This window comes from Lepus europaeus, chromosome 17, assembly GCF_033115175.1.
Source record: "Lepus europaeus isolate LE1 chromosome 17, mLepTim1.pri, whole genome shotgun sequence".
Lineage (NCBI taxonomy): Eukaryota > Metazoa > Chordata > Mammalia > Lagomorpha > Leporidae > Lepus > Lepus europaeus.
Genome location: NC_084843.1, coordinates 14057553 through 14082767, shown reverse-complemented (window position 1 = coordinate 14082767; position 25215 = coordinate 14057553). Strand labels below are relative to the sequence as shown.

General features: G+C 50.7%; 1 protein-coding gene across 2 annotated transcripts in view; it reads right to left on the bottom strand.

Annotated features, from left to right (window-relative positions):
- Window positions 1–1205: 1205 nt before the first annotated feature.
- GFRA1 (GDNF family receptor alpha 1) overlaps window positions 1206–25215 on the bottom strand; it is a 228979-nt gene continuing 204969 nt past the window's right edge. For both annotated transcript variants that reach the window (XM_062214549.1, XM_062214550.1), the window contains 2 exons: window positions 8828–8881; window positions 1206–8323 (listed from right to left, as the gene is read on the bottom strand). In XM_062214549.1, coding sequence (XP_062070533.1) covers window positions 8168–8323; window positions 8828–8881 — 210 coding nt within the window. In that variant the 3' untranslated portion in view covers window positions 1206–8167. The remainder of the gene's footprint in view (window positions 8324–8827; window positions 8882–25215) is intronic.

Genomic DNA, 25215 nt, shown 5'->3' with positions numbered 1-25215 from the left:
GGAGATCAGAGCAGGAACCGAAGGCTGTGGGCGGATGCTCCGGGTCCCCAGGGCGCTCAGTGCGCCGAGTCCTCCCCCGTTCACACAGCTGCTTGAGGACTCTGGGAACATCCCAGCCACACCTGTGCTAACCCACAGGGCTTCATTGCTCTGGGAAGGAACTTGGGGATTTCTGCCCCGGTTGCCCCGAGAAGCCCAGAGCCGCATGAGCTGCCTAGATCTGGGCTTTTGTTTCCTTTTAAAACCCCAGGCCCAGGTCCAAATGCTTGCACGTCTTTATCCCAACCAACCTGGGACTCTGTGCAGCCTGATCTTAAATCACTCTACACGCAGCGGTCTGAAAGCAGGCCGAGATGCCAGATAGGAGGGAAGCCCTGTGGAGTGAAAAAGCTCCCGAGGGAGCCGCAGGCCCCTGTGTGGCACGGGGCGGGTTTCATGATTGGAAGTTGCACCCCGAGGCCCACAACAGTGGTGAAATGAATGAGCCGGGTCTTGACAGAAGGATGCCAGAGTTGATGACTTCACCGGTAAGACAGGGGCTTAGAGTTGGAGAAGCCACTGCCATGATCCTAATTCAGAGCGCAAAATCCTGCCTTATGTGACCTTAGGTGATTTTTCCTGGCCTGGGACTGACCAAAGATGCTAGAGTTTAAAAAAGTTTGGAAGTCTCTAATCTTCTATCAAAATATGTACTTTGTGTAAGGCTCTACAACTCATCCAGTGTGACTCGGGACAATGAGGGCAGATGAACCAGCAGCACATGTGGCTTCTACACTACACCCAGCTCCTGGTGGTATCCCAAGTGATTCACTTGGGTCCAAGATAGTGGTGCCAGGGTACTTCCGTCCCACCCAGGGGATACTAGCGATGTCTGAAGATATTTTTGATCACGAGTGGGGACAGGGGCTGCCCACTGATGCTACTAAGCGTCAACCCTATACAAATGCTGACACCCACCACTCCCCACCCCCTACCTACAAATAATGACCTGGCCTCCAATGTCACCAGTGCCACAGTTGAAACACCTGGGCCCCAGAGCCTGTGTGCCGGCTACTCCGTCCTCATCTGCTGTCAGGAAACCCCAAGACATTGTCACCAGGCTCCTTAGATGTGCAGATTTCCCATGAATGAATTCTCCAATAAATGAAGAAAAAAGAGATACCACAATATTTTTTTTACAAAAGAAAATAATGTTTATTGGGATATTCTGGGTGGAGGGATGGCCAAAGGGACTACGCCCACTCTGTTGAGCCTGAGCACTCCGCTAACAGGAAACTCAGAAGTCAAAAAACCTCTGTTGGAGCCCAAGATGCAAACCTTGTACTTCCGCACGCCTTGTTCTTCTGCGGGTGTCAGCCAGAGAGCACACTGCAGAAACAGCTGTGTGAGGAGGCAGCGTGGGGCTGAGCCCAGGAGCACGGACAGGTGTCCTCGTGAACGCAGACGCACAAGACGACGAGACAGATGGATCATCATCCACAGGTGTAACCTCCGTCGACACAAGACAGGACGTGGGGACCCAGAGGGAAGCGGCTCAGCAGCCGCCTCTCGTAACCAGAGGCTTCTCAATGAAGCTCGCTCTACCCCTGGCTTAGGACAGAATTCTAAAAATATCCTAGAAATCAGAAGGCTTCTTCCATCCCACCTGTGGTGTTAACCTGCATAAAACAGAACGAGCAGAAGTCGAGACGTACCCTCGGGGCAAGAGTAAGAAATGCAAGACATCCCAAAGTGTACAAGAAAAAATCCCACATCCTAAATCTCACACAGCTTCTCAGCAGGAGTTGGATTAAACAGAGAAAATAATTTCAATATCAAGGGATAACACAGAGGAGACAGGGAAACTCTTTAAAGCAAACTCCCAGGCGAAAAGTGCTTCCCCCACTCCCCGCAGGGAAGGAAAGGAGAAGAGGAGAAAGACAGATAATTAGGAGAACTGTAAGGTCCCGGATGTCAGGGTGCTGAAGCCATTTCTTCAACCCTCTGAGGACAGCTGGCTACTTCTGAATGCAGACCAGCGCATCAGGAAGGCCGGATTCCAGCAAGGCCACGGCCCAATAAGGAAGGGCGACGTGGGGTTTGGTGCTACAGTTTCCATTCTCTTTTTTTTTGGCCACATTTGAGAAATGCCTTCAGCTAAGGCTAAAATAAAATACAAACCCAACCTTGAGATCAGGCATGCTTTGCGAGCCAGGAAGATACTGCTGGATCATGCAGCCCTGCAGCAATTCTTTCTCTCTCTCCCTCCCTCTCTCTCACACACACAGCATTAAATGTGAGCTTTGCCTACTACTTCACAGACACAGCCCAGAGCGCCCTCACTTGTACCTGCTCCAGTCATCCTGGCCTGGCCCTAGGTGACCAACCTGACCTTACTGAATATAGGCATTTGTAGCTCTGGGTTTCCTACACCCAGAGCATCCATTGGATTTTCCAACTCTTATCCTACCTCCCCCTCTCCCCTGATCTATGTTAGGGTTGGGGGGGGGCATCGGGGTCACTGTGCACATTCGCGTTTTGCTGTGTTTGAGCACTGTTGTTTCTGTCCTTGCTAAAGCACTTCTAGTGTCTTATCCCGCCTGCACCGTGGCTGGTACCTGCCAGCTCTGGCCACTCCACTAAGCTCACAGCCATCAGAGGCCCAGAACAGGGATCATGTGGGTTCTTCAGGGTGGTTTTTCAGGCTCAGCAAGAGGGTCATATGTTTGCCTCCCCCAATGAGGGTGCACTGGGCTCTCCTACAACACAAATGTGGACAGAGACTTAGTCTTGGAGACGAACCTGAAAAACAGGTGCATGGACTATTTATAAAAAGAATTTAGTCTAAAGCACGTCTAATAAAGGCTTCTGCCCATCTGGAAGAGATGTGCACCAGGGAACTTGAGCTACAAGTGATGGTTCATGTACTCGGAACCCTCGTTCAAGAAATGTGCTCAATGGACAAGCACTTGACGTGGCCCCTGGAGAGGATATCCTCCGGAGAGTGGCCCATCTCTTCTGCCCACATACCGCGCACGCAGCAAGGCGAGATCTAGGCAGACTCATGAGCTAACTTCCCACAAAGCCCACCCAGCTTTGGGTCCTGGCCTCGGTGATGGACAGCTGAATGTGCTGGGCCTGGCTGGCCATGCTGAGCTCCTCCTGGGTGGGAAACACGGGGGCCAGATGTGAAGTTGTTTTGGTCCAAATGCTTTAAGAGTCTCGGTCGCAGGTGTCTGTCCCTCCATAATCTCAGGAGGACAAATCCGGGTAAACACAGCTGGATGCCAGCAGGGTTATGCAAGTGGGCCAGTTCACGCTACTGTAGGACAACAAAGCCCTCCGCTATCCCAAAACTTCTCATCCAGTGCTGTTTAAATACTTAGTATGGGTCACGCTTCCGGCTGGGGCAGGCTGGTGAGCAGGCAAAGACATCAGAATGAATGGAAAGCTGATGGTTTCTCCCCAGAATCCTGCTCCTTCCACAACCCAAAAACGGAATCGGTAGGAAAACCCAGCCTGAGATGCAAAGGAAACAGAACCTTCTATTGATACTGGTGCTGGGCTTGGCAGCTGCCCTTGGACAAAAACAAACTCCTCATGGCAGTGGGACAAGATGCTGATAGTGGCACCTGCCAGAGGCACACAGCCCAAGTCACAGCTGTGCTGGTCAAATGAGCTTGGAGATCTCAGGGGGCCGGGGCCTTGATGACAATTAGCAGGCTGGGATTCTGTGCAGGCGGTTTATGGAAGTAGGGGTTGTACGCCGGCCCCACCCCTCTGGCTGGGTCTCGGAACCAACAGAAGTGCAGGTGTCGCGTCCTGCCGGCCAGCCACCCCCGTGTTGTCTTGGAGAGGAGAAGAGACTTCCAGTGAGGATATAGCAGACAAGATGCCCCCAGCTGAGAAGAGTGGGCTCAGGAGGGAGAGGCACACACAATTCCTAGTCGGGGATGAAGATCATCTTTAGACTGTCGAGCTCCGGAGAGGGGCCGCTCCATCCTAAACAGACATCGGATAGAAATCGCGGTTTCAGGGTGAGGACTTGCTGGGCAGGGGCCCTGTGAGATGTGGAGGCCACGAAGAACGAGGGAGGGCGGTGAAGGCGTCCGTTCCAGATACGAACGAGAGTAGAGTCGGCCAGTGTCTCCCGATAACGGTCCTTGGGGAATGAAATGCCCCACCTAATGCATTCCCAGCTGGCGGCAGCGGCAAGAACCGGAGATTTCAGGCCTCTGCTGTGACCCTCTTTGGGTCCCGTGAAAAGAATTCCAGTCGGGAGACTTAGACGAGTGGTCTCTTGAGAAGAAAAGCCGGGTCAAGCTCAGCGTGTGGCGAGACGTGTACAGGTGCCGGGCGTCTTGGGGACCAGAACAAAGTGGAGCTCCTCCGAGCAGCCAGCAAAATCCCCAGCTGCTCGATGCGAGATTTTGCAGATATTCCTGGCTTTCCTTTCCTGTGAAGGAATTGCTGCCTGATCCAGAAAACCCTGGCTGCTTTGCTGCCGATTCCGGTCAGCAAGGGCCATCAGCAGACTGCGTGACGCGTGCAGGCCGCCTCTTGCACCTCGATTCTGCCCTCCATCCACGTTCTCAAGCCCTCTGCAGATGGGCTTCTCTGGAGTGCCTGAGCCAGGGCTCGTTCACTCCAGTCTGTTGCCATCGCTTCTGCCAAGGTCTCGCTGGCTACAGCCAAGAGCAGAAGCAAGCAAGAGCAACCAGGACCATGGGGCAAGGCGTCCAGGAGCGAGGGGCGTGTGTCATCCACGCAGCCTTTCCCGGCCCACGGTTCATGGAGCTAAGTCACGCACATCTAACAAAATGAATGAAGACTTACTTTCCAAAAGATGGCTCCCCCGAGGCTACTATTTTGTAAATAATAATGGAAATAGTTTTTATGTTGGGTGCTGAGAAAAGAAGTTGCTAATTATATAAACTCCCACTGCTCTTATGTTTCGTTTCCCAAGCACTTCACACTGGCTCAAAAATGCTTCCGCCCTCCATTTTCCTAACTCGGCAGATGGAGTGGTGGGGAGGGTCTGACGGAGGCAGGAAGGGAGACAGAGCTGGGAGCCCTGACCCCTGGAGCACACTAACCCAGGAGCAGGCCCAGTCAGAGGCCATGGGGCCCCAGAGAGGAGCCTGTCCTTCATCAGATGACCACACAGCCACAACTTCTAAGACATTTTTACTATAGGGAAATGAAGTGTATTTTAAGAAAATTAAATGGAACCCACATTCCTATCACTCTCTGGATATACTTTGCTATGCTCAATGAAAAAATAAACTATGGAATTTGCAATGTAGACTTTTTCTATTAGAGGCTTGAAAAAAATCTGATATGGAAAAATATTCATTCGGCATTCTGAGCCCCTTCTCTACATTGTGCACTTCTTCCTTCGTGTGCTCTCTGGAAACACTCCAATGCATATTGGTCAAAGATACTCAACATCAAAGGGGACTGAATGTGCTTCTGATCAGTCTGGCAACATTGCCTCTCCCTCCGTCCCTCTCCCTCTCTAAGTAGGGGACGGCTGGACTTGCTCTGGGAGTCCTGGGCTCCATAGGCCTAACTTGTTCTCTTTGTTTCTATCAGCATCAACTACAACAAGACGCCTCCTGCAAGAGGCCCCAACACCGGTCAAGGGACAGTCAGTCCATCAACACAGGGACTGAAGGACAGGTAAATCATTTTTGCTTTTACAAACTCCAAGAGGAAGTCGGGTAAAAAGACATCACTGGCCTGCTTCAGTGTTTCAGGGTCACTGTGTTAAAATGACAACATCCTGGTTGGCAGAAGCACTGGCTTGGTTGGATTTTGTAAAATCTCTCTTAACGTGTGGTCCCTGAACAAGATACTCCCAGTTTATTTAATCAGCAATTTATTTTTCAAACGGAGGATTTGATAACTCTAATATAGCTTTTATTTCTGAAGAAAAATGAGGTCTCTGTTGGTGATGGATGAGGCTTTTCAAAATTTAATTTGTGTGTTGCATATCCACGCATTCTTCGATAAAGCCTGCCCTTGTTAGCACTCAGAACTCCCGTTTCCTCTTTGGTCATCTGAAGCTAATTAGAGCTGCTGTTTACTGCAGAAGAAATCAATAGTTTTCTACAGTGGATCACACAGACTCAGACCCACGTGCAATTAGTCCAGAGTAGATACAGAGAGAGATACCTTAATCCAAACTAAATACGCTCTGTAAGAGATAGGCCCTCATAGATGACTGGCATTCCAAATATTTTGACACATTTAATGTGTTTATTCAGAGTCTTTATGGAATCTTGCTAATCAAATACAGTTGGGTGTTTCATGAATTTCCCTTGAAAACATTTGGAAGTGAAAAAAGTTGGTGGTGAGTATTATACATTTGTGTTTATTAACATTTGGCTATAAATGTACTTCAAACACCAAGAGAGCTATAAGACTATGCTTTTACCTGGGATTTCATAGATTCCCTCCCCCCAGTAGTGTGATGAATCTTTCAAGGCAAACTTCAGCGGGCAAAGGGCGATGCTAAGACCTGCGCGCCGTGGGGTTGCTCCTCCAGCCCCTCTGCCGACACGGGGAGAAAGCTGCCTCTCCCCAGCACGTGCCTACGGAGAAGCCTGTCTTGTCTTGTCAGTGTGGGAGAGCGCGCCACCAGTACTGGTATACTGCTGATTCTGAGTGTCACCATCTAAAACCAGGCATCCAAAGTGCACTTTAGGGTCTGTTCTTTAGAGGAAGAGAACGAACGATATGCGGGTGTCAGAGCCGGTTGCCTTATTCCCAGAGTCCTGTTCTGCTTCGCTGTGCCAACCAACTCCGCACCCCAGGCCTCATGTCGATCCTCTTGATTCATAAACCTCCTTTCTCTCGTTTTTGTGTAGTCGGTCACCACCTGCCACGGAGGACAGAAACAAGATGCAAGCGTTCCCTCGGGCCTACCAGACCCAACAGCGGCCAAGACGTCATGGTCAGGTTTAAAGACGATCCTCGGGAAAACAACCATGTCCTCGGGCCCCATTCTAATCAAAGTGGCCTGTGGCAGGTGATACCAAGCTTCTGGGTTGCGTCCATGGCAAGGCTGCCATCAGACATGGCAGAACGTTTGCCAGCGGCCATGGCTGCTCACAGGCGGGCACCCTTGTGTTTCAGAACACACCGCTGGGATGTGCTGGATCCTCCTGCCCCACTGTGAGGATGCAACAGAGCTTCCTTCTGGACCACGAGGTCCCTCCGAGTCTGCTTTTGAGTTGTAGTTGTCAAGTGAGTACTGGAGCTAACTTAGGAGAGGAAAACAAGTTCCACATATTTTATATTAAACCATCAGTAAAAAAAACGACCGTATCATTACTTTCAAAATATAGAAAGCCAAGAGTTGAAATCACTTAGAAGTAAAACTGTTTTGTCTACATATAACCTCATAAATGTAAAGAATTCTAGAGCGATGTTTCGGCTATGTTTGACACCTGCTACTTAAGGGCTTCTCACTCAGGTGAGGCTTAGGAGAGGGTCGTTCCATGATCCAGGTACTGTGAAGTGTCGCGCCCACGCTCTGTTGACTAAGAGACAGATACTACATTGGGATGTGGCAGGCGCTTTTTTGTTTTGCAGGCAAATACAGAACTGTTTACAGTATATAAACGTTAGCATGGAAAATGCTAGCACATATAAAAAGGTGAACATTGGCACAAGCTTGTTTCCACAAAGGTCACTCTTCATGAGAATCCGCGCTTTGTAGCACAGCAAAAAAAAGGCTTGTCATCTATGTTAGGTTGCAGTTTATGTCATTAGAACTCAAAGCCATTACATGGATACGGATCTTTAGAAGTGGCAACTCCTTCTCCAGCTGGTCAGATCAAAACCGTGACCATCACCACCACCACCACCGCGGTGGACACCATGGCCCCAGATTGCTCTACAATCAGATTTACACACTGTCCTTTGGCAACACAGTGTGCCCCAGAGCCTTCTCCGCTGGGAATGTAGCACTGCCTCGGGTTCTCCACAGAAGCCCTGAAAGATCACAAGAAGCTTTCTTGAAAGAAAAAAGGAAAAAAAAAAAAAAAGAAAGCTCCAGTCGGATGGAATTGTTTCTCAACTGGGCTCCTAAAACCGGAACTTGAGGTGTACAAGAGAACAGGAAACAGATAACTCAATTTTTTGTCTTTTTACATGTCCATGTTGTTTTCTTTAAATGCAGCTACGATGTTTCTGCCAAAGATAGAGATAACAGAGTGGACAGAGCAGTTACCACCAGGACCAGAAGTGGGCTCAGACCGCAGCCTGGAGGAGCAGCCATTGATTTTGTGGTTATGTGGCTGGAAGCACCAGCGAGACCATCCTTTTCGTAATCGCGCTGTAAGAAAGGAAGTTTTCATTATCACCCACTGAGTGCGTTCCTTGTACCACAGCACAGCTTACATGCACCCTTTGCCCAACGCCCTGCCCCTAGCTGGCTGAGCCACCCACCAAAGCTGACCCAAGGTTTTACCCCTGAGATTTCAATTCATGAGAAAGAACCACGAACCTGCGTGAGACCCATACTGTCTGCCTTTGGGGTTGTGAGGGTTAGAGGGCGAGCACTGGGAGCTGTCCTGCATCCTCCCTGTGCCGGGACTTGGAGCACAGAGTGGCTTCCAGCATCAGGGCGGGGCTCTGTTCCCAGATGAAGCTCTGAAGTCCCACGCTCAGTTACAGCTTTGGGTGCTGGGTCCAAAATCTGCACCTTGCACAAAGGGACAGTGGCCACGGAGCGGGTGGGGCTCAGCCTTCTCGGGACTGGAGACCTTTTTGTCTTTGAACACTTTCTCTCCTCCTCTGCCTCCAGGGACCCAGAGACTCAAAAAGAAACACAACTTACATCAGAGAGGCAGAGGTGGGTGCTGCCTGACACATTGGATTTCAACTTCTGTGCCTGGGGAAAGACAAGAAAATAAGACTCAAACATAAAGGGGAAGAGCAATTACCAGCGGCCCATTAATCAACGTTCGGCGCAATGCTATCCAGTAAGTACACGAGCCCCACGGTGAGCCTCCTGTGTAATTTACAGTTTTCTAGTAGCAGCCTAATAAAGAACACGTGAAGTCAATTTTCACAACATATTTTACTTATCCCGGTATAGTCTCATTTCAACATGGAATCAATCTAATTTTTAAAAAGATTTATTTCAAAGGCAAAGTTGGAGAGACAAATCTTTCATCCACTGGTTCACTCTGCAAATAGCCACGACTGGGGCTGGGCTGAGCCAAGAGAGTCTTCTGAGTCTCCCACATGGGTGCAGAGACCTACTTGGGCCATCCCCCACTGCATTCTTAGGCACACTAGCAGGGAGCTGGATTGGAAGTGGAGCAGCCAGGACACGAACCGGTGCCCATAGGGGATGCTGGTATTGTAGGCAGACACTTTACCTGCTATGCCACAGCACAGGTCCCTATCTAAATTTTTTTTCTTTTTGACAGGCAGAGTTAGACAGAAAGGTCATCCCTCAAGTGGCTGCTACAAAGCACCAAAACCAGGTGCTTCTCCTGGTCTCCCATGCGGGTGCAGGGTCTAAGCACTTGGACCATCCTCCACTGCCTTCCCAGGCCATAGCAGAGAGCTGGACTGGAAGAGGAGCAACCGGGACTAGAACTCGGTGTGCCAGTGCCACAGGCTGAGGATTAGCCAAGTGAGCCGCGGCGCCGGCCCCAATCTAAATATTTTTAATGAGGCCGGCGCCGCGGCTCACTAGGCTAATCCTCCGCCTTGTGGCGCCGGTACACCGGGTTCTAGTCCCGGTCGGGGCACCGATCCTGTCCTGGTTGTCCCTCTTCCAGGCCAGCTCTCTGCGGTGGCCCGGGAGTGTAGTGGAGGATGGCCCAAGTGCTTTGGCCCTGCACCCCATGGGAGACCAGGAGAAGCACCTGGCTCCTGCCATTGGATCAGCGTGGTGCGCCTACCGCGGCGGCCATTGGAGGGTGAACCAATGGCAACGGCAAAAAGGAAGACCTTTCTCTCTGTGTCTCTCTCTCACTGTCCACTCTGCCTGTCAAAAAAAAAAATTAAATATTTTTAATGAGACACTTTACATTTTGTTTTTTTCATACCAAGTCTTCAAAACCTGCTATTCACTGTGCCATACCTCAATCAAGACCTTCCTTGTTTCAAAAGCTCAAGAGCTAACCATGGCTTCTGCAGGGGCAGTATAGGCAGCATTAGATTACTAATGAAAAATTCCCGATCACCTGATTCTATTTCTGAATGTTGATTTTGGGGGGTGTCTCCTCCTCCTTAAAAATGTTGCAGTGACAATGCCCACTCATGGGCAGGTGGGGGGGGGTGTAATGATTAAGCCATTTCTTGAGACACCTTTGTTCTAATGCCAGCAACTCTGCACTTCTGGGTTCAGCTTCTTGCCAGTGTGCCCGGGAGGCAGCAGATGATAGCATAAGTACTTGGGTTTCTGCCCCCATGTTGGAGAGCCTGGTGGAGATCCTGGCTTCCATCTGGCCTCTCCCTGGCTGTTGAAGGGCATTTAGGGAGGGAATCAGGATGGAAGCTCTCTGCCTCTGTCATTCCGCCTTTCAAATAAATAAAAACTATTTTTAATCACCATTGATTAGTTAAATAGAGAGGGGCCTTCTTGAAGCTGCTGTGGTCACTTGGTTATTTGTTGCTCTGTCAGCAAACACCTACCGTGCTCCTATTTCCCAAGGCTGGGCAGAGTATGGCAAACAAAAACAACATAGTCACTGGGCTGGGGGAGTTCCACCCTACTGAGTAAGCCACTCACTGAGCGCTAAGGCACAGGCTATTACAGATGGGTGCCTGGACAAACCTCGCAGGCCATCACAGACCCCAGTCCTACATCTTGAAGTCTGCCCCTGGGAAAGCTGCAAAGGAGCTTGGTTCTGGAAACTTTGAGCTCCTGGTAAATCCTCTTAATAGGAGCCACCATCCACTGGGCCTCTGCCTGAGATTTGGTTGAAAAAAAGGTTTCATTGCTCAAATAATGACCACGGAAACACTCGTGAAAATGGCTGGCCCGTACAAACCTTTTAGTTTTACCAAGAAAAACAATCAGCGCCCAGGGGAGTGACTTATCCAAGGCCACACAGCAATCTACGTGTTTCTCCAAGGCTCTCCCTCCTCCCAGGGCCACTCAAGGAACTCCCGTGACACCCCCACCTTGCTGTCGCCCTCAGGACGAGGCCTGGGTAGGCATCACACCTGCATCGAGGGGGAGGTGGACAGCCAGCTGTATGTGGCTGGCACCCATGGCAAGGCACTTATGACAGAAAATGACAGCAGGCTCACCGCCACGTAATTCCTTACCATCCCACTCCCCGGGAGGCAGCATCCTAATCTTTGCCTGCATTTGCATATGGCAGCTGTGCACATGAAATAGAAACCTTTAAACAGGCATCAAATGTAAGGCACTGGGAGGCAGCCCCGAGCTGTTCAAAGGTCACTAAATGTCACGTGGAAGGGGATCAGAGGGAAAATCCAAAGAGGAGTTGAGCCCGACTCACGAGCCTACTTCTATATGAATAGCGACTCTGGTCCGCTGCTCCCTCCAGAGAACAATGTGGACAACTTCACAAGGTTTATTTCTGTTCGAGATTGGAGTTGTGCCCAGACACCCAAATGGCCCTAAAACGTCACATTCTGCCATTTCTTTCCTAAGCCGTCATCTACAAAAGACAGGAACTTGCTAAGATCTTTTGTATAACAAACACATTCGCTAAAGTACACAGAGAAGGCAGCGTGACCTCCAGACTGGGGCGCGGTATGCCTGCAGGTGCCGTCGGAACTTCTAGTCACTGTCAAGTTGTGCCTCCGCGTCTAGACCACAACAGGCTCCGAGGGAAGGCCTCCACCTGGCCATGTACACTGCGCTGAGCGCCCACAGGCAGGGTTTCACCCACCATCTGCACCATCTGGGACCCTCACTAGCTATGCTTCTCAGTCACCCCATGAACCTGCTCCAGCACTGGTAGAAAGGCTAACAACTCCGCCATTAGTAAAGGATGGTGAAGGGGCTTCCAGCCACGCCCTGGAGAAGGCAGATTTCTGAGCCCTCCTTAATCCCCGAGGGTCTCACTCTGCATCCGGGAATGACTCTCACACAGGAAAATGCATTAGCCCAGCTCCAAGTCTAGGAGGTGTCTGGGCTCTTGTTTCTTCAAAGTGGGCAGCCCACTGGCCTCTCTGTGCAGAAAAGGGGTAACTTTGGGCCTTGCTTCCCTGTAGCCCCAGGGGCCTGAGCAAAGCCAGGGCAGCAGCCCCCCAGCTCTCCTTGCCCAGAGGGCCACTCAGGTTGGTGTAACTTGACAGGGGCTGAGTCCGGGGAGGAGGGGCAGCTAGGCCCTGTGGATGCTCTGGGAAACCGCCTGTTCTCCTGTGCAACGTCTTCCCACCCCTCAGAGGCACGGGGCACTCCAGAGACTAGAAGTCCACAGCCAGGGCTCTGAGGCCCTGCTTACACAGTGTGTTCACGAGCTTTCTCCCGAGAGGACGTGGTGCCCGGGAACGTGCCGTGATGCAGGGGCCACCACGGGCTGTGAGTCTGAGCAGCAGGTGAAGGGCAATGTTCCTGGGGGTGGAAGCGGCAGGTGGCACGGGGGTTCCAGAATCAAAGGACTGCACGCGGATGGGAGAGCTTTAAAAATTTCAATCCAAGGGGGGGCGCTGTGGTGTATGTTCTGGCCTGCAGTTCCAGCATCCCACATGGGCACTGGTTCAAGACCTGGCTGCTTCACTTCTGATCCACCTCTCTGCTATGGCCTGGAGAAGCAGTGGATGTTGGCCCGAGTCCTTGGGCCCCTGCACTCACATGGAAAACCTGGAGGAAGCTCCTGGTTTCGGATCAGCACAGCTCCCGCTGTTGGCCAACTGGGGAAGTGAACCATCAGATGGAAGACTCTCTCGATCTCTCTGCCTCTCCTCTCTGTATAACTTTTTTTTGACAGGCACAGTGGATAGTGAGAGACAGACAGAGAGAAAGGTCTTCCTTTTTGCCATTGGTTCACCCTCCAATGGCCGCTGCGGCCGGCGCACCGCACTGATTCGAAGCCAGGAGCCAGGTGCTTCTCCTGGTCTCCCATGCGGGTGCAGGGCCCAAGCACTTGGGCCATCCTCCACTGCCTTCCCGGGCCATAGCAGAGAGCTGGCCTGGAAGAGGGGCAACCAGGATAGAATCCGGCGCCCCAACCAGGACTAGAACCCGGTGTGCCGGCGCCGCAAGGCGGAGGATTAGCCTGTTAAACCACGGCGCCTGCCATCTGTGTAACTTTCAAATAAATATTAAAAAAAAAAAATTTTCACTCCAAATGAGAGGCAGGCCAGAGTGTGTCTGCTGCCTGGCCTGGACGGTGTGCACTACAGGTGGAAAATTGGCAGCTGGGACAGCATGGGGCCCAACAGTGTATGCCGTATGCCGCAGATGGAGGGCGGGTCCTGGATTCGGACCCAGCTGCTGCTGGCCCATTGCATGCTGTTGAGTCTTGTACCCAGTGGGAGCCTCCAGGGATGCCTGAAGGATAGGCGCCTACATAGAAACATCTGGGTCTTCAAGCCCATGTCAGCTGACAAACCTGTTGTGTCCACACTTGAAAGTCAGGTATGGTAAATGCAAAGAGATAAAGTTTTAGGGCTTCCCCCATCCCCTCGCAATGGTCGCTCCAAGGACCGCTTGCATACTGCAAACCTTGCCTTGGTTGTTGAGAATTGGGATGGCCCCAGGAAAATGAAACGGCAAACCAACTTCTGAGACTTTGTAAGGCACACGGAGTCAGAATCTGGAAGCGCCCCTGCCAAGGCTGGGCTGTAACATGGAAGTGTTGGCACAGGGCTCAGCTAATGACGGGGTAGCAGGAACCCAACACAGCCCTCAGCCTGCCCCACCTTTCTGGACACCAAACCTCTACTATGTCTTTTTAAAAGAGATGAGGATATGGGGCCAGCGCTGAGGTGCAGCGGGTTAACGCTCTGGCCTGCAGCGCTGGCATCCCATATGGGTGCCAGTTTAAGACCCAGCCGCTCCACTTCTGATGCAGCTGTCTGCTATGGCCTGGGAAAGCAGCAGAAGATGGCCCAAGTCCTTGGACCCCTGCACCTGCGTGGGAGACCTGGAGGAAGCTCCTGGCTTCGGATTGGCACAGCTCCAGCCATTGCGGCCAATTGGGGAGTGAACCAGCAGATGGAAGACCTCTCTCTCTGCCTCTCCTCTCTGTGTAAGTCTAACTTGCAAATAAAAAATCTTTTTAAAAAAGGATTTTTTTCTAAAAGTCTACTCGAATCACTGTTACAATATGTTGATAAAGTGAATCATTTCATCTCACAAAAAGTGTATGCATCCTAACTGCGGATTTGGGAGATGCTCTGAGTTGGTGGCATCGCCACCAGCAAACACAGGACCTCGTGGTTTACATCTTGAGAAGGGAAGGTGGGGTGAGCCCTGGAGAAGCCTGGGCCCAAACCTCCCCACATTCTAGCAAACCAAGGAAACCTGTGCCTGAGGCACTTCGTACGCTTGTCACTCCAGCAGCTGCTGCTCTGGTGTTATAAAACTGTCACTGGCGGTAATCCGCAAGTCTGGGCACGTCACATAATAGAATTTCCAGGGCACTGTCACTGTGGGGCCAGACCACGCCAGTCCCTGGCACCAGAGGGTTAATAAATGCATTAGATGCTGTTAACCTCTGCTACCTGGAGTCAGAGCGGTGCCACTCCTGCTTTTTACCCAGTGATTAGCATTGGGAAAGCTGGTCCTGGTGCCCAGGGCTTCCCTGGGCAGAACACACAGACACATACCCACTTCACAGCACTCAGCCCAGTCTCCGCCCCGGTTCTGCCCACAGCAGGCTCTCGGCAGCCGTGGGGACGGGTCAGGTTCCTGAGTAGCGCGTTTGCTGTTTTATGGAATCAGAGACTTAAAAGCACACCCAGCCCAGAGCCTGGCCTCTGCTGCCCCAGGACTCCATTTCTGCGGGGAAGCCAGTGTTTCATCTCGGGTTTTCAGGCAGCTGTCAGCCAGCAGGGCACGGAACATTTCTCTGCTCTCCTCCGTGCAGAAGAAAAAACCGTTTTCTGCTCTACCTCCAGAAAATAAAACCAGAGGAAGCTGCCCAATCCAATCGCAACAGACTGTCCAGGCTGCAGCCAACGAGTCCTAATTAATGAGGCTCTGGTTCTTTTCTCCCTTGCTTTACTGATTAGAGAGATTTGCTATATTAGGAACCTGTTTGCTTAATGACAGAATACAAGCAATAAACAGAGAAATACACAGACTATAAAATGCAATCAACTTTGCTATGCAGCGCTCACTAAGTACCTCGAGGCATCTATCACACTTGTCAATACCGGTTTATTAGCATACGAGTCTCTTCTGCGGCATAAATTGGACCTCTGCTAGGGGAAGCCACTGCAGTTCTTCCCAAAAACAGGCCAGAAGCAAAAGTCTGGAACACCCGAAGCCATTTCTCAAGTTCAGTCTGTGCATCTGATGTTTCTTTGTAAGACAAAACACAGGGAAGAGGGTGTGCGCCTAATTCTGAGGATAACTGAGCAGAACCACTTGCTTCAGAGTTGGAGTTGGCTTTTTTCCCCCCACAGTGCGCTTTAATCAAATTCACCTGATTATAGGCTTTTATGGGGGAGTACTTACTGTATAACAATTCTATTACGGACTTGATTGCATATTTGCCCTAAGTAATTTCTGCACATTAAAAAAAACAGGAAAAAGAAGCTGCTGCCTGCGAATGAATCCAAGCTACGGCCTGGGGGTCTGCCCAGTGTTCCAGAGTCTCCGACTCTTTGCAGCTTTTCAGGTTTTGTCTATTAACTTCGAGGAGCACCGGGGCAGAAACAGGTGGCCAGCTTTTCCACAATCCCTGCCACTGTCTTGAAACTCATCTTCCTGGTGAATCACTTTTCCTACAAACTTGGTAGCATGGCTTGTTACCGTGTTACAACCAGCGCACACATCGATCAGGCCAGCTCGGAGCGCCGGGGTTGGGAGTTTGTTTTTCAGAGTCTGGGAGGCACATAGAAGGGATCCATTTCCTCCAAATGGAATTCGGCCGAGATCCCTGGACCCTGGCACGAGCCAGGCAGGGAACAGGGTCGTGGCAAGAGCAAGGGGGAGCTGGGGCAGTGCTCCTCCTCCAAAGGGCTGGCTGTGTCATTGGGGACTTTCTCTGCAGGCCTCCTCCACCTATTTCTCCCAGACTCTGTTCCTTTTGTGAACCGTAGCCAAAAGGTTCTCATTACATTAAGCTCTAAAACGTCCTTGTAGAGATATTTCACTCTCAGCACGGGCCTCAGGAAGTGTGCCAGGGGCCAACTTTGTTAGTCTGGGCTGGTTGAGCCTGGTCAGAAGATGGAGGCGGGCTTCCTAGGGCTCGCACTCGCCTCCTTACCTGGAGGAAGCATGGTTCACACCCAGGTGGGGAATGTTTAGGTGAGGCCTCCAGCACCTCACGTGCAGTGCACTGAAATAAAGCCAGATGGAGATGCAGAGGCCGTAGCCTTGAAGGTGACCTGGACACATGCCCTAGAATCTAGAAGGTCTTAGAATCCTCACGTCCATGGGGCAGTCCGAGTTTAACTGTGTGATTTAGTTTGAGCTGAGCACCAAGCTTGGAGCAGACCCTCTCCTCCTGGACCTGATCAAAGACTGGGCCCCTGGTGGTCAATCAGGCAGTGACAGAGCAATCATCTGGAAGGGACGCATTTGTATGAACTTCAGTTGAAAATCTAACCGCCATCAATTTACTGATCTTTGGCCATATGACCAAGGTCACCATTTTTAAAGAGACTACTGGTGGGAGTTCCCGTGCTGTGTCTTACGTAAACTAAACCTGTGATTCATGGTCTACCATCCCCAGTTTCGGTTCCTTTAAAACAGAGGTGACACTTATTGGACACCCACAGAGGAAGCTCCATGCAGATTCTCTCTACATTTTTATAATCTTTCTTCTACAGTTGTCTCACCCACAGCTAATCCAAGGGCTTTTTACTGTAACTTTTTTGAAATGTATGCTGCTTAGTTTTCATTGAACCAATTATGCTATTTAATGTCCCTAGTTTAATCATTCATATAATGTTTAATTAGATGACAGAAGCAAAATACCAACGGCCAGCACAAAAAGTCTGAGAACACACACTCTTGACTCCTGTAAGCCTGCATTCTCCACAGGGGAGAGGGGAAACCTGCTTGCTTGGTGCGTAACGTGGGCCTTGTACATTAGCAGTTACGGCTGCAGAGTAACCAAGCTTCTGTAGCCAGCTTTGCCTACAGCTTAGGACTTGGTTGATAAATAGGGCGAAAAAGAACTTAAACCAGACAGGTTCTAAACCTGCGGTTTCAACCATCATCTTGGCTCTAACACTCCGGTCCCTCTGTTTAAATAGTAGGTTGTTGAGAGAATCCAGTGTAATACTCCACATGGATGTCCATTTAACATTCAGATTGCTGTTGATAATCTCCCAGATGCTGGATGGTCTCTGGTCAATTGTGGATGGCAGCAAGAGTGGGGAAGGTAAAAGGCTCCCCGGGCAAGTGAGCATCAAGTGCAGAACCAGCTCGTGGTCTTCTGTGACCGCTGGGATTTAAACATGGATGCCATGAAAGAGACACGGGGCAGTAAGATGCATCAACAATCCTCCATTAGCTCAGCAATCCCCGGGGCTTCCCTGTCTGTCTCCAGCTCAGCATAAAAGGATGCCGACAGCCCTGCACTTGTAATTTAACACTAATGGCAGGATGGTAAAAAGCACTGTGTTCAGGCACTGTCTACAGCATGGAGCTTAACAGGGTGCTCTGGCCGGGCTTTCTTCTTGTCACGACTTCACACGATCCTCTTACATCTTCCTTTGCCTTTCCCTATGTTGGGACAAACTCAAGTTGCAAAATACACCAGAGAATGGCATGTGTTCGTTCATGGTTAACTTGCTTGATTAGTAAAATATTCAGACAAGAAGCAATTAGGCGCTGTAATTTAGAAAATTATGCCCAATTAACAATAAGATGATGCCAAACAACGTGTGAATGACGGTTCGGGGCGGGGGTGGAGGGTGTGCTATAGCGCGAATATTCAGCTGTGATAGGGTAAAGATGATGAGGAGGGACTGCCCCGCAAGGAAACATTTTTTTTTCCAGATGTGCAGTAGGAAATGCAAATGTGCAGAAGCAACAGAAAAGATTCATCGCTGGCCCTGATGAGAAGTGCAGGAAGCCTGTCTCATCAGCCACGCATCCTCATCACCATCAGATAACATTTATTAAGCCCCTCATTCTCCCGTGCATTTATGGGCGGCTGAGTGCAGCTCCGGAATGGTTCTGTGACTTATGGCGGCGGCTAAGCTTTGATAGAAAACTCCACGGGCTGCAGGCAGGGCTTTGTTCACCCTGTGGCTGCGGAGACGGAGCACTCTTGGTGCTACAAAAAAACCACATTTGTTTTTTAATTTAAAAAAATATATGCTTTTTGTAACCAGAGAAAAGTAGCCTTGAAAACACGGGAAACCCCAGTAGATGAACGATGATGACCGAGCACTAACGTTCCCGACAGACGCCACTGACAACGGGCCCATCTCCGTTTTACCAAATGCTCCTGGTGACTGTCTGGGGGAGGCACTTCCCTCTGGCACAGATGGGGAACAGAGAGGGGTTAGGAGAGGCTGTGACTTTCCCGAGCTTCCTTAGCCAGGCGTGTGCGGAGATCTGAACCCAGGCAATCTCACTTCAACACCCACGCATACCGACTCGTTATCCCTCGTAATCCTTGCATCAACCCTCTGAAATAGCTCTTACCATCCTGATAACAAGGAAGGGTTTAAGACGTGGTAATAAGCTCGGGATCAGGGGCTGGCACTGTGGTGCAGTGGGTTAGACTGCCACCTATAATGTCCACATCCCATATGGGTGCTGGTTCCAGTCCCCGCTGCTCCACTTCTGATTCAGCTCCCTGCTGATGCACCTGGGAAAGCAGCAGAAGACGGGGCCCAAGTCCTTGGGGCCCTGCTAGTCACATGGGAGACCCAGGTAGAGTTCTAGGCTCTTGGCTTTAGCCTGGCCCATCCCCAGCAGTTGAGGCCATTTGGAGAGTGAACCAGCTGATGAAAGATGGGTCTGTCTCTCTCTGTCTCTCTCTCTCTCTCCCTCCCTCCGTTATTCTGTCTTTCAAATAAATAAATCTTTAATAAATAACAGCTTGGGGTCACACAGCCAGCACACACAGAGCCACTTCAGGCAATCTAGAACCAGGACACAGACTGACAGGGACAGAGCACCAGGGTCCTGCTAAGCCTCACCCTGAAACCAGAAGCAACTGCTGCAGATGTGGCTGCCACGGGAGGTCAAAGGCCACGCCAGGCCAGGCAGTTTCTGCTTCCCTGAGAGCCCTGGAGAGGAGCACTTCCTGTCACAGCTGAGGTACCCGTGACCATGAGCCACGCGGGGAACAGCCACCCCGAGGAGAACTCCCCAAACATCCACCCAGCACCCATATCCTGAGATTCCTCGGGCCTGAGATGTGAAGTGCAGGGAGGGGGAAGCTTTTGGTTGAATTTTATCGCACGAGGCACAGCCTTCAAGGAGGCGTGGCTGGTTACAAGGCCAAAGGATAACAGGTCAGTAGGGGATATAAGAAATTGGATTTATTTATAGTACGCGATCTCAGTGCGTTCAGAGGTGGTCTCATAGGTTACTCAGAGCAAGAGAGCATATTTACAGCCACGACGGTACAGATGTCCTATTCCTTTTTATTAAGCATGTTTATTACCCAGCAATTGGGTTAAGCAATTGTCCAACAGCTGAATTACTATCCTTCTGATGGGCTGGCCTCTCTGCCCTCTGGACCACAGGAGCAGGTGGCCTGATGGTTCGCCCAGGATGCACCGAGGGAGGCCTACTCTATCCATCCCCGTCCGTAAGTTATCCTCTGAGAAAAGTGGTCAAAGAGATGCGTATGAGAAGGCATCATTTTACATAGCTAATCGTTACTGGCTGGTTCCACCGAAGGCCCATTTCTGCAAAGCAGCACACCTGTATGACGTCCAAGTCCACTGCCCAGATGCATCTCAGGGTAAAGGTCGCCAAAGACCCCCTCAGCACAGACCACCCAGGAGGAAGAAATAATGATAAAAGTGATTACTGCGCCGCAGCTGAGTTACTGTGCTGGGGGATTCTGATTTAATTATTACACTCTCCCAGGCAAGAGTGCTTACCATTCCCATATCACAGATGACAAATCCAAGGATCAGAGAGATTAAAGTACTCTCCAACCAACTTTGCAGGAGGGTTTGCTTTTATTGTAGCAACAAGCCTGCTGTTCAGTGCCTTCTAGGACAACTCCTAAACATTTTTTCTTTCATTAAAAAAAAAAAAAAAAGCAAGTCTGAGAACTAACCATCTGCTGTTGGCCAATTGTTCGCAAGATCCTTTGTCAAGATGCGGTACAATCAACACTGTGTTAGTCAGCTTTCTGTTACCACAAGGAAATACTATTTAAGCTATGAATAAGGATCAGGGTTCTGCAGGCTCGCAGTCCAAGACGGGGTGGCCCCGCTGTTTGCCTGCTGATGGGGGCAGATGGTAATGGAGGCACACTTGTGGAGAGGAGGCAGGAAGGCCGGAAGCAGAAAGTGGCTGGGCCTGACCCAGCTTTCCTAACTCTGGACAGAGACAGTGAGCTACCTTCAGAGGGCACACCCCCAAGGATCCAAGGACCACCTTCCAGGCCCAACCCCTGAAGACCACAACTGGATATAGAGTCCACCCTATTAGCAGCATTAACTTATGACTCAGGGGTTTAAAGTCCTCCTTGAGTTCAGGAGCCAACTCATGTTCAAACCATCACATCCCACGCCTGGCTTCCCCTAACGCATGGCTTTCCCACTCACAACAGATGATCACGCTCTTGATTTTACTGGAGCCACGTTATCCTGTGGATGAACCACGGTGTTGCCTCCACTCTCCAGAGGACCCCGGCATCAGGAAAGCTCTGTTCTCCACCCACCCTATAGCACAGGGTAGTAAGGGGTCACGAGTCTCAGGTCCCTGGACAACACTCCAGAGAGGAAAGAGCTCAGCCACACGGGGCTTCCTCTGTGGCCATCTCTGTGTAAATGAAACAGGGCCCTGAGCCAGAGCCAGTCTTCTCAAGAATCTCACAGCACTCCAGGGTCTTGGGACAAAATTTCCCCCACGGAGTGCCCCACAGCTACACAGGTCACCTCGTATGTGTACCTGGCCCAGGACCATCTCTTTGAGTGACTTTAGCTATTGGACAACACACCGCTGGGAAAATTCCAGAAATATAGCACGGGCTATAATGTCAATGATAATATAAGATAGTGCCTTCTCCCAGGGCTATAGGCATACAATTTTTTTTATTGTTTGTAATGACAGCATATAATTCAAATGTAACATAGCATTCTCCTTGTTGCCAATGATTCCACAGAATGATGAGGTCTGAGTTATTCGCAGGTGTTAATAAGGGACTGTTTTTAGAATTAAGAGCTGGGGTTGAGGCAGTGTGATTAAGGGGCTGTCTAAAAACAAAAACCCTTCTTGGGAGAACCAATTTACTGCCTACTGGACCCTGGCTCTTCTGGTCTGGATGCCGTTTACCTTGAGCTTGGCAAATAGGTTTATTCCAGCTGGAGGAGACGCAGGAGAAAGGAGTAACGAGAGGAAAATTATAACTCAGACACTGCACCGTGGACACAGCGACGCTGTGGTTGAGAAAACCAGATCCCACAACCTGCCTTTGTAGAAAAGGTGACACCTGGGTTCACTGAAGGTGAGCAGCAGATTCTGATAAAAGCTATTTTTCTAAGTCATTAAATTGGCTTTTAGGATCTTTATACTCCCCTTCATCTGAACAATTATTAAACTATAAAATAGAATTGCACAATTGCTGAAACTATAATCTGAAATTTTACAGCCAGCTATAAAATGCTATATTATTAAACTATACCAAAGATGCTCAAGCCTATTACAACTTTTTAGGTGAATTACAAAAACCCTTTAGTGGTGATACAGTAAACTTAAATTATAGTGGTTGGTATCCTGACAGTACGTGGAACCGAAGTTGGCAACAACTCAGACATGCCACTCACAAAGACGTCGTTACCGGACTCAGTGTGTAGGAGTCCACATCTACTAACAGCTGCTCCAGGCAGCCCCACATCTGATCCCTGCAGGCGCTGCAACGGCTTGTCCTGAGGCAGGTGCCTCTCCCTACGTCCCTTGCACCCCAAACTAACCAAGAGCCATGTATCGGTGACACTAAGGTCTCGTATCGGTGACACTAAGGATTAGGGTTTGCAATTACACTGATCATTTTCCCACAATCTCTCCCCCCGGTGAGACTGTGTTCCCAGTTTTTAACTGGCACATCACAATTGCACGGGATACAGTGTGACACTTCAATACAGATGTGCTGTGAAGAACACATCAGGGCAACTGGCAACTCCATTTAGCCTCAGTTTCTCTGTGTTGGCCCAAAGTGAGATGTTTAGTTACCAAGCACCTGCCACTTACATGTTTGATGCTATCTACATGACGGCTGGTGCCCGTTAGACCCTGAAGCCTTCCACTTCCAGTGGGCTTTGAATACGCGACCGAGAACACAGCAGCGGCCTGAACAGAGGAACTTCCAAGTTTGAGCTCCGAGTTCCGGCACTTTCCTGGCTGACGGGCTTTGGAAGTGCTCTACAGCAATTATCCCAAAAAGAGTTTCCACAACTGCCTCTCTGCTCCCAGGGCGAGCGTGGGTGGATCTGGGATGCTCGGCTCCCCTCTGAGCTCATCTGCTGGCACCTGGAGCCGAGGCCTTTAGGCCCGAGGAAGGCAGTCTCTTCACCCTGGGAGGAGCTGGGCCTGCCACAAAGGCCCCGAGGCCACTTGGCAGCCTGGTCCAGAGCTCTGCCATGAGGCTTCCAGGCGGGCAGAGGGAGGCAGGGAGGGGGCTGTGCCACTTAGTGATTCTGCTAGGGGAAGACCCCCCACAGCTCATTTTTCCCTGAAAACAAACACACTCCAGGCAGGAGCACGTTATGCAAAGGAAATGCTAGGTGTAGCCAAGATTCAAATATTTTTTTAATGAGACACACACAATAGTGGGTGCTAGAAAATATTCAGTATCACACAGAAATGATGCCCCCCAACCCCCTGCCAAAGACCATAAACCAAATGTCACAGGAAACACGTAGCCCCAAGACCACTGAAGGTCTAGGCAATGGCATCCAAGTTTCCACAGTCATTGGATTCAGTGTGTGAGCTACGACTCAGGGCTAACGTGTATGGCACTGTTCTACTTGTCCTCAATCCTACCCCTCCTGAAACTCCCCCTTCCTCAGATCCAGGTGGGAGGAACCTCCCGGGGGTTTGGTCTAAACACTTCCATCCACTGTGGTCCTTTCCCACAAAGCCTAAAAAAGCAACCAACCAGCCAACCAACAACTATCACTCACAAGAAGGTGATGGTGCGAGGTCCTAGAAGGCTGTAGACTTGGGCAGGTCCCCAAACGACGAGAGCCAGTTGGTGAGCCTAAGTCAGTGTCCCCTGTGATACTGTCTGAGGCCATCACCAGTGCACTGGTGTCGCCAGGGGAAGACTGAAATTTCCCAACACGGGTGCTAAAGCCCTGTGCCCCTCAGTTCCTATGCAGAAGCTCTAACCCCCCGTGAGATGGTATTAGGAGGTGGGGTCCTGAGGCTCGAGCCCCATGATGACATCAGCACCCTTAGGAGAGGATGAGACACCAGAGACCCTTTTCTCCTCCACAAGACAGGGGTTACGTGCACCCAGAAGATGGCTCCCACCCAGAACCCAATCGGCCTGCCCCTTGATCTTAGCCTTCCCAGCCTCTGGAACCATGAGCGGTACATTTCTATGGCTTAAGCACCCAGTCTGGTGTTTTGTTCTGTAGCCCAAATGGGCTGAGATAAGAAGTAACCGCAGGCCTTTCCAGGTTCTTCCAGTACCACCGGCAAAGATTCGGGCCACTGCACCGTGTTCTCTCCTTTCCCTTAGCTCCTTCTCATTTGAGGAGGAGGCAGCTAAGAGGAAGGAAAAGCAAGTCTCTGAGGCTTTGGGCAGTGATTTCCACCTGGGGCCAGTTTTGTCCCCAACATGGGGCAATGTCGCAAACAGACTTGGTCGTCACAACTGGGGAAAATGCTACTGGCATCTAGAGAGAAGGGGCCGGGGGTACAGGGCAGACCCCCGTCACAGGGAATTACCCAAATCGAAATGCCAACCGTGCCAACGATGGGGAAGCCTGACCCATTCAGAGCCAAGACTACCGCTGAACGCTCATCCCTGGAGTCACCGAGGTTGGCGGAGGGGTGTGCGGCCCGCCTACGGCAAACACGCCAGAGGGAGCCAGTGACCGCCCATGGAGAAGGGTCCGCCTCTCAACACATCTCAAAACCACCACTCCACCTTTCCAGTCTACTGCACCTTGGCAGAGCAGGCCAGAGAAGCCACTGGAAAACAGACCCCCTAAAGCAAGGCCTAACTCAGGCAGGCCCCTCAGAGCACTTCTCTGCTGAGGTGGGATGCAGGGACCAGTGATGACCAAGTGAGGCCTTCAAATTCCAACCGGCTCCCTTAGGGGAAGCTTCACAGTAGAGCGTTAGAATTAAAATTCTATTTTAAAACAACCAGCTCTGATAAGGCGTTGTGCAGTAAAGGGTTCTACTGGCTTTTGTTCCTGTTTCCAGAGAGAGAGAATCTCTAAATCCTAAGAATTTCTAGAGTAATAGGAGTGCCTTTGTAATGCCCGAGTCCCCTGGTTCAGCCCGGTGTGCATGGGTCAGCAAAACCAACAAAACCAACCATGGGTCAGTCACAGCATGGGGACTTTGAGCAACAGGAGGCCAGAGTGGGGAGGAGACTGTGTTCAGTCCTGGAGCCAGCGATTCAATTAATATTGCCTATGTAGTCAAACACCAATAAAAACTTTGGACACTGAGCTTGGTGGAGCCTGGTGACTGGTGAACACAGCGCAGGGCAACGTGTTGGGGCCGGCTGGCTTCATCCACAGTGAGCTAAGCCCCGGCTTGCAATGTTGGCAACCCATGCTGGAGCGCTGGCTCAAGCCCTTCCACTCTGCTTCTGATCCAGCTCCCTGCTAATGTGTCTGGGAAGGCAGTAGATGATGGCCCAAGTACTTGGGCCCCTGCCACCCCCATGAGAGACCTGCTTGGGATTCCTGGCTTGTGGCTTTGGCCTGACCCAGACTGGGCTGGTG